At 35.1% G+C, this 9,711-nt stretch overlaps 1 protein-coding gene across 1 annotated transcript; it reads left to right on the top strand.

Annotated features, from left to right (window-relative positions):
• Nucleotides 1-620: 620 nt before the first annotated feature.
• Nucleotides 621-1,649, top strand: LOC131150544 (uncharacterized). The gene is made up of 3 exons (XM_058101329.1): nt 621-785; nt 980-1,082; nt 1,319-1,649. Exons 1-3 carry the CDS (start codon nt 779-781, stop codon nt 1,407-1,409), a joined length of 201 nt encoding a protein of 66 aa, XP_057957312.1. The 5' UTR covers nt 621-778; the 3' UTR covers nt 1,410-1,649.
• The last annotated feature ends 8,062 nt before the right edge of the window (nt 1,650-9,711 follow it).

Here is a 9,711-nt window from a genome sequence, read left to right as displayed (position 1 = left end):
AAATAAAGAAATTTAAATTTGAACACTCAATACAAGTTAATTATGAACTAGCTTCTATTGTTAATTTTTTTTAAAAATATTCTGTATTATAAAATGAATGCCGTTTGCGCGTTTTTCGACTTAGTTAAAAATTAGATAATAAAATATATATAAAAAATAATTCTTATATTTAAAAATGGATGGTACATACCATCATACCATGGTAAAATCAATGTTGCGTTTCGCATACATTAAAGTCCATGAATTAAGAATCCTTTAATACCTCAAGATTAGATTATAGTTCAAACCGTAAGTTTTAAGAGAAAATATTAAATAAGATAAGAAAAAATATGATCTATGAAACACAAAGAAGCATTAGTATGTTTACTTTATACTCTAAATAAATTTTGTTCCCCAATTAGTTAAAAGCTTAAAATATTGGGAAAGCACTCAGATGCCAGGTCAGCATCCAACCATGCACCGCACCCATTTGCCAATGATCGGTTGACATTTGTCTCAGAGATCCTTTACTTCTCTTATGGCTTCGCTCATTGGCTAATAGCAGGATCGATGGGTCCCGCTCAACAGCTGTCATCCAGGCATAGAATTGGTCCCAGCCGGCATGCGGACATGGTCCTCCAGCCCCCAATATATTTACCTATTTTATCCTCTTCCGCAAACAAGGACTCGAAAAACCCACCGTAGAATCCCAGATCTCTCTCTCTCTCTCTCTCTCTCTCTCTCCTTTCGTTCACGCTCGCAGAGTTTCTTCGTCGTCGACGATCTTGGCTGTTTCAGGATGACTCATATCCTTTCAACTGTTCTTACGTCTAATTTCGCATCTGATTTTGAAATTGGCCTTTTCTTGTTTCGAAAATTTTGTGATTTTCATCTACGATTCGGTTGCTGATGTGAGTTCTTGGATTATTCCCGTATGTTTCTGGTAGCAAATCGTGTGCTTTTGGAAGCAGATTGATTGCTTTCCTTAACTTCTTCGAACGCGGAAACCAGAGAGAGACTGATCGCCAGAGAGCTCAGTCCCGAATCAAACAGAAGGGAAAGGGCAAGGACGATGGATTAACCCCGGAACAACGCCGAGAAAGGTTCACTCTAGATTTAATTAGTTAATAAAGAAATCATGGTATTATCCTTTTGGAAGCACTTTTCTTGCTTCTGAAACTAAAGAATTGCGTCTATTTTATATTGCATAGCTTTCGAAAGCAAGAAATTTGCTTCCAAAACTGTGACTTGACGAACCCATTTTTTGTTTTGCCTTTTTAAAGATTTTGCCTTTCCCTGTTGATGTTGACTTCATGCCTTTTGGTGTAAATATGGGTAGGGATGCCAAGGCGCTGCAAGAGAAGACTGCGAAGAAGGCGGCACAGGGGGCATCGGGAGGGGATGCAGGAGGGAAAAGCGACAAGAAGTGACACATGTGTGGTAATGGGGTGTCGCATAATGCCCTACTTCGTCCTTTGTTTAGATGTGACTAATTTGAAGTGGTTTAATGTTTGATGGTTTGGAGATGTTGTGGCGTTTTTTTCACTTCTGTTTCAATGTCACTGTCCTCCTGCTTGATCTACTGTCCCGAAGTTGGTATTCACCAACTGTGTTAACTGCAATATATTGATATATTAATATATGATTTAGGACTTTTCTGTTGGGTGCTATTTGCCAATTATGCAAGTTCCCTATAAATTATAATTACGGGAAACTGTTAAGGAACTCATAAGTTGAAGTTCTTGTACTTGCTTGTTGTCATGCAGTGTGTAGCTCATCAATTGTGTTGCATTACAGTAGAAGCATATTATCCTAGAGAGAAGATCCCTTATATAATTCGCTATTCTTTTTTTTCTAAATAGGTGGTCAATACTCCACACTCCATAATCAAGAATATGTTATGTTTTGTTGATATTTTGTATGGTTTTAGGCTTTTACCTAATTTTCGCTGAATTAATGGTTTTTTGTTCAATTAAAAAAAATAGGAAGGTTTTGTACTATGGACAGAACTTAGACAAGTTATATATGTACATCTTGTTCTTGTTCTCACTGGGACTGTACTGTGTATTGAAATAGCACCATTGCACCACAATTTCAAGCTAGTTTCGTTTTCTATCCCATGTAGCTTGCTCTTTATTGGCAGCCAGTGCAAAAAGATCTTGAAAGCTTTAGCTGAGTCATTCCTTTAATAGATAAAGTATCTCATAATTTATCCTTATATATTAAAATTTATATTTACTAGGCAGTGAAAGGCATTAACAGAGGTAGAAAACATCAAAAAATTCAAAAGAGTCGTTAAGAGAAAAATTCTTCCATTTTGTGCTATTGCTCTTATATTTTATTTACTTCAATAGTAAGTTGTGAAAAAACTCTTTATGTTATATTTACATTTTTAATTTATTTAAATATTTGATTAATTGGATTTAATTATATAAATGAATTATCTTTGTAAAAATCAATTGTATAATGAAATGGGAGATCATTGGATGAATGATTGCTTTCGCACGCGCGCACACACACATACACAGAGTGAGAGATATTTAATAGCATAATGAGTTGACCGCTCAATACCCTTTTCAAAACTTGAAAACCTATTGAAGACAATAGTAAGATGTATCTAGCCAATTTTTAGAACAATTCTTCTGGTAAATTGATGTTTTGTAGTGTATTATGATAATTAATACTTTTAAACGTTAATATTATTAAAAATTAGAAGGCGTAGATAACTACCCAATCGACTAAGTGTCCTTGATCTATGGAAGCCTCTCCGGATGCATGAACTAGGTTCTTGAGAAAATTGAGTGATGAATCTATGACCTTTGATCAATAGGACAACCACTTTTATCTTCATTTTTTCCCCATTAAAATGTTGAATATCAACACATTGTCATCACACACTGTTGCACTTTGTTACATGTTATAGTCACAAGCCTTGCATAATCAAAACTAAAAACTCATTTTGTTTTTCACTGCAATTGATTTAAGACAAATTGATGTATCTTACAATTGTCGCCAACACATTCTATCTTTTGGAAGCATTGCATAATCACTCTGTTATCAATGCTATTAATTACATGTTTTATCATACAATGATCTCCAATCTACCATAGTACCATTTGATTGTGCAGTATCTATTTTTTTTTTTTTTGGAAATCACCATAGCACTTCCAATGAATCAATCATTGAAATAGATTAAAAAATTAAAATATTACTTTTGACTTTTTCCCTTACCATTCTAGTTATGGAACGAAAGAGATGCACTTGTTATGCTGCAAAAGTGATGAATTTTTTAAAACAACAATTTCTCTTGCTCTTAGCCTCTATGGATTTTGTTCACTGCCTTAGAAAAATTAGTTTCTTCACCTTCTTTTTTAATAAAAACCAATTTGGGTTGCTTTAGTATGAAGGTTAGTCATTTTCTAAAAGCTGAGATACTATACCATCTTGTACTTTTGGTTTTTTCTTGGAGTCCTTTTATATTTTAGAATTGATTCACAAAAATTTAGTTGAGTGGGTGCAATTATTTTAAAGACTTTAGAACTATGTAAAAGATTACTCAGTTGATAGTCTTGGATCCTCTGTCTAATCTTGCAAATAGCAATGTAATGTCTATCCTAATGAAAATTTGATGGTCTTAATAATGAATGCTTAATAGCTCTTGCAATAAGTATTATTAATTAATGATGCTTGTTGGATGCCAAGGAAGAATTTGCATCTAAGTCAGCATCCTAGTGACAAAGAAATCCAATAATCCAAAGAAAGTTTATTCTGGTAGGCAGGATCAGAGTAAATCAGAGAGTAAGCCTTTAGGTCTATAATCTGTTGACATTTACTCATTTACTTCATTTTTGCCATATCTTGAGAAAGATTTTGGTGTTAGTTGATGAAATCAGAAGTGCTATAATAGGTCGTGGTGATGTTTGACTAGATTCGTAAAATAGTGAGCAAGTTATTATTCTCGTGAAGGATGCGGTGTCTAATTTTTCCCATCATTGGATCTGGCTACATCAGGTGGGGCTTCTGGGTTTCTTTTCATCAAGTTTTGTTGGAAGGAGATGCTATCATTCCATATATTGAATCAGATGGGTTTACTCTTCAGAATTCTTATGAGAAAACTATTTTTGCTGAGTAGTTTGAAGAGTGTCATAGTGTTTCGGATTTGTTTCTGGGTGGGTCTAATTCTTAAGTTCAGTTCAGTTATAGGAGAGGCTCTTGTGTGGGAATTTAGGGAATGATGGCCATAAAGTTGGGGTATGTGGAAAGTGAGAGGTCTTCCTTTAGATGAATTGCAATATCTTTATCAAACTTTCATGTTCCTGAGATTCATTCAGTTGATCTAGGAGGGGTTTAAATTTTGGAGGAAGGTGAATGAAGATTAAGGCCAGCGGGAGGATAAGTCACTGTTCCTTAAAGTATGATTAATGCTAGCATGCAGAGAGATGAGGGAGAAAAGTGGAGTTATAGAGGTGATGGTTTACTACCATTCTCACAAAATGGAGAATTAGAATATTGGATTCTAAGTCTCCTTAATAAGCAGATATTGTTGGAAAATTCTGCAGATATAAGTGTGCTGATGACCTTTTTCATAAGATGAGCTGAAGCTAGTTTTTTAATAGCGAGGAGATCAGAATATTGAATTAGAAACTCAGGAAAGTAAGTAAAATTGGCTGAGGGAATTAGAATATTGAAAGAGTGCAATTAGTTATGGTGCTACTGCTTTGAAGAGTCAATCTTATAATGGGAATCTTTGATATTTTTTTTCCTTCTTATTTTTTTGACCATTTATTTTTTTATTTTTATTTATTTTTGATTTCATTTCATTGGATTACTTTTGTGCCCTCTTCTTGATTGTACTCTTATTTATATTTTCTTTTCTATTAAAAAATGTGATGCTGTTGAATAATTGTTTTTCCACCTCCTTGATTAAAAAAAGAAAAATACATGGTTAAGGGGAAATGGTTGAGAAATCCTTTACTTTTACATGTTTATTTGTGAGAAGTTGTTGCAGATATAGTATTTTCATCAGTTGGCATCAAAGTGGATTAAGTTTATTGCATTATGCACACTTTAATCCATAAATATACCTTAAAACATTAGCCATTAATAATTAGTACTTAGGCTTGTACGAGTATTTAAAACTTTTCATTAAACACTTTCTGAAACTAGGCTATTTAAACCTTGGTTAAATTGGAAGTCAAAAGTGGGAATCAATTCCATTTACCTCATACCTTCAGATTGGGTATTTAATCAAACTTTTTCTTCGACAATTTAGGATTGGAAAATGAAACACTGAACTTACTGAAACATAAAATCATCTCCTTAAATTTGTTTCCTTTTTTTTTTTTGGACCGTGTTTTGTTTTTATGCCTGTTTTGTTCTGTTTTTGTTTAATTAAATATTTGGGAAAAAAGAAGAATCTGAGAAATAAATGGGTCAGTACCCCAATCCCCCCTCAATATATGAGGAGGTAATTAAAATGATATTATTTTCTGTATGTTAGTGCAACTAACTAAATGAAGTTTAAGCAGCCTCATTTTAGAGTCGGACATTACCCATGTTTCCTTCATTTGATCTAGTGGGTCAATTGAAAACCAATTACTTCCACTTGGATTTGATAGATTGGTTCTGTGCATTCAATGATTTTAGTAGAATGCTTAACGGCAGCCAAGCGACCAAGTACTGTTGTGACTTGTGACCTACAATTTTTCAGTGGGTAGCAAATAGAACTAAATGTCTCAATTCATAGGGAGATAATAAGCCTGGAAGATCTCATAGGTTGCCTGACTGATAGGAAGCTCATTAGTTATAACGGCCCAGCATTTGTGCTTTTAAGCCTGGTTCTCTGTGCTGTAGGAGTAAAATATTGTTCAAGATGTTGGGTTGCATGTAGCTTATGTTACCAATTCAAACTGCTGAATGTTTCTTTTGCTGCAGATCTGAAATATAGAGAATGTAGGTGTTTTCATAAATCTTGCTCCTATTGGATGCATGAGTTGATTAAGATCGTAAGAAATATTAAAAATGGAAGTAGAAAAGGGTGATAACGGGGACATGAAGTGCCATGGACAAGCTGGAAGATGGTTGAATGCTGGGTTACCAATTGTACTTAATAAGGTATCGGATGCTCTGAAGAATAATGAGCTCTTGAAGCGTAATTTTAATAAGGACACTTCTCTTACAGCCTTTTTGTCAGTGTGACATGCCTATTTTTGTGTTTTCCTGTAGAAGGTTTTAAGCATCAATGTTTCAAAGATTGCTTCATTTTGAAGGGAACTTATTGGATATTCAAATTGAAAATACAGGAACTTTGAGAGAATAATTGATCAAGTAGGAATAATGTGATTATAGTCTGGAGGAGTGGATGGGGCTTCCTTTTCGCTGTTCAGGAGCTTTATCTTTTGCATAATAGGCAGGAGGTCCCAAGAGCTTTGGAAGTAGATTTCAGAGTAAGTCCGGTTGTGAAGGTTATTAGTTGACAAGGGAGTTTTATTTAGAACTAGAGCTGCACCTCATCTAGGAAGGAACCAAGAAAAATGGATGGAGTGTCTTCCAGCAGGCTTTATAAGCTCTTTGCAGAATGCTTATGGGTTACCAATGAAAAAAAACTGCTGGCAGGATATTCTCATAGAAGTGAAACCAAAAAGTCATATAGTCAATTGTGGAATTTCAACCGATCAACGGTAAGGTTGCTTCTTTGTGACCGGTTGGTCAAGAGTTTGAGTTGAAGGAAACAGCTTCTCTACATAAAAGCAGGGGTAAGACTGCGTAAACTGTGACAACCCTCCCCTTACCCTCGCGAAGCGGGGGAGCTTTATGGCCTGGGGACGCCCTTCTGAAGGATGATAACTCTTCTGTGATGGGTAATACTAGTGAATGGTTTGTAGATGAAAAATGGTGGTGTCTTATGTCACCAGTTCTTGTTGTCTTGTTTAGTTGCTTGTTTCACAGGCTGTTGAATCTTTTTCCGTGAGGTAATGGGTGAGCAAAAAGTGGAATATTTCTTTAGGTTTGGTGATGCATGCGATGATGTCCTTATTTAAGTTGCCCTTGCCAATGGAGGCCGAGAAAGTTCTAAAGATGCTAGGAGATGGAAGAATGCTGTTCCTTTTTTTTTTTTTGGATTACGCACCGGGTTTCGACGTGTCCGTTTTACAGTCCACGTGACTAATCCTACGCCCCTTGAAGCCGACCCCACAACTCCAAAGGAAGGTAAATTTAGGAATCTAGGGGCGGAAACGAACCCGGGAGGATTTGAACACCTGACTTTGTGAGAGGCACTCCCACAGCCCGCATTACCACCTGAACCACACCCTTGGGGTTAAGAATGCCGTTCCTTCCTTAATAGATGATTGTAGGTTTCATTGAACAACTTTGTGTATGTGTGTGTGTGTGTGTGCGCGTGTGTGCCCATGTGTGTACAATGGAAGATATATAGTTGAAGGGTATTGAGCTGCCCTTGCATGTCCAATTTTAGGCAGTTGATGAGAACTGTTTGGTGGATTTATCAGTTGATGAGAACGTTAGCTTTCTCGTTGATATTGTTAGATTGAAGGGTAAGGTATGAGAACTTATTGTTGTTACAGATGAAAACTGTTCACAGGAGTTGTAATTTGAGAGGAGAAACTCCTGATCCATTTCCTTTCCATTGGCTTGGAAAGAAATAGTTTGCGGTCTACTAGTCGGTGGAGCAGGTTCCTGGTAAAATTGTGTTCTAGGTATAGGGAAGATGGGTTGGCATGTGCATAATAACAACAACAACAACAAAACCAAGTCTTAAGTCCCACTAGGTGGGGTTGACTATATGAATCATTTTCTGTCAATTTATGCAATCATGGACCATTTATTTTGATAAATTTAGGACTATTAAATTCGTATTCACTATCTTATTCCAAGTTATTTTAAGTTTACCCCTACCCCGTTTATTGTCCTCCGTAGTAACTAACTCACTCTTCCTCACTGGCGCATAACGTGGCCTATGTTGCAAGTGTTCAAACCATCTGAGTCGTCCCTGCCTTATCTTATCTTCTATAGGAGCTACACCTAACTTACCGTGAATATGTTCATTCCTTAATTTATCTTTCAGTGTTATACCACTTATCCATCTAAGCATTCTCATCTCGGCGACTTTTACTTTTTGGATATTTTGTTTCTTCATCGCCCAATATTCTGATCCATATAGCATAGCTGGTCTTATAGTCGTCCTATAAAACTTTCCTTTTAATTTTAGGGGTATTCTACGATTGCGAAACACACTTGAAGTACTTCTCTATTTTACCCAACTTGTTTTAACTCTATGCATTACATCATTTTCAATTTCTCCTTTAGCTTGCAAAATAGATCCAAGGTATTGAAATCTATAAGTGTTATTTATTTCTTCATCATCAAGTTTTACTTTGTCTCCAATATTCCTCCTACTATTACTTAAATTACATTTAATTTATTTTGTCTTATTTCTACTTGTCTTAAAGCCTCTACATTCCAAAGTTTCTCTCCATAATTCTAACTTAGCCTTTACTCCGCCGCTAGTTGGCATGTGCATAAAGGAGCGCAAATAGACAAGGTTCATTTGGGAACAAGCAGTAGGGGGTGGAACTGTATCAGCATAGGCATTTGTTTATATAAAAAAAGAAGTTATAAAAAGAGCAGATAAAATAGAAAGGAGAGGATAAGTCATCCTTCAAGAAAACAAAACATTTGAGGATCATGTACCCTCCAAAAAAATGAAAATAAGGATTACATTGACAAAGCCCTCCAACCATGGTGTAAATTGCACAACAAAAAACTTCCAAAAGCACCAAAAGAAACTGTCTAAAACGAGGCTAGGAGCACAGGACAACCCTATTCTAGGGTAAAAAGTAGTAAATTCATATTGAAATATCCTTGTTTATCATCTACATGAATGAAAGAATTTATCTTGAAATACTGGCATTATGGAGTGAACAAATAGTATTGAAAAATCAGAAACTGGAATGCGAAATCGAACCTTTTTACAATTCAGTTTTTTGTTTTTTTTTTGTTTTGGTTTTCAGTTTTTTTCCCAGTTCACTTTTGCATGAAAACCTACAGCCAAATTGAAAAAGACTGAACTGAATGTATTTAATTATTCTAGAAGTGGACAAATTCATTTGCATCTCTTAATTTATTTTTATTATTTTGAACTTAATTTGGTTTTAATTATTTATTTTTTCATTGGTTTTAATTCATATATATAAGTTATTGATTCTTTGAAGAGTTAGAAGGGGGAGGCGCTACTTATAGAGGGAGGGCAAGCCTTTGCATCTCTTAATTTATTTTTATTATTTTGAACTTAATTTGGTTTTAATTATTTATTTTTTCATTGGTTTTAATTCATATATATATAAGTTATTGATTCTTTGAAGAGTTAGAAGGGGGAGGCGCTACTTATAGAGGGAGGGCAAGCCTCCCTGTTGGCCTCACCCTATCAAAATTGAACTAGACCCCTCCCCCCCAAAAAAAACTAGGTGTGGCTAAACGGAGTGAACAAATAGAATTGAAAAACCAGAAACTGGAATGCGAAATCGAACCTTTTTACAATTCAGTTTTTTGTTTTTTTTGTTTGTTTTGGTTTTCAGTTTTTTTTCCCAGTTCACTTTTGCATGAAAACCTACAGCCAAATTGAAAAAGACTGAACTGAATGTATTTAATTATTCTAGAAGTGGACAAATTCATTTGCATCTCTTAATTTATTTTTATTATTTTGAACTTAATTTG

This window comes from Malania oleifera, chromosome 3 (genome assembly GCF_029873635.1).
Source record: "Malania oleifera isolate guangnan ecotype guangnan chromosome 3, ASM2987363v1, whole genome shotgun sequence".
Taxonomy (NCBI): Eukaryota; Viridiplantae; Streptophyta; class Magnoliopsida; order Santalales; family Ximeniaceae; genus Malania; species Malania oleifera.
Note: the sequence above shows the minus strand (reverse complement) of the source record. Positions and strands in the feature narration are given on the sequence as shown.

Bases quoted from the DNA above. Each gene is read 5' to 3' on its own strand.
- LOC131150544 (XM_058101329.1), top strand. The intron at 1,083-1,318 runs GTTCACTCTAGA...AAATATGGGTAG, and splicing joins CCGGAACAACGCCGAGAAAG to GGATGCCAAGGCGCTGCAAG.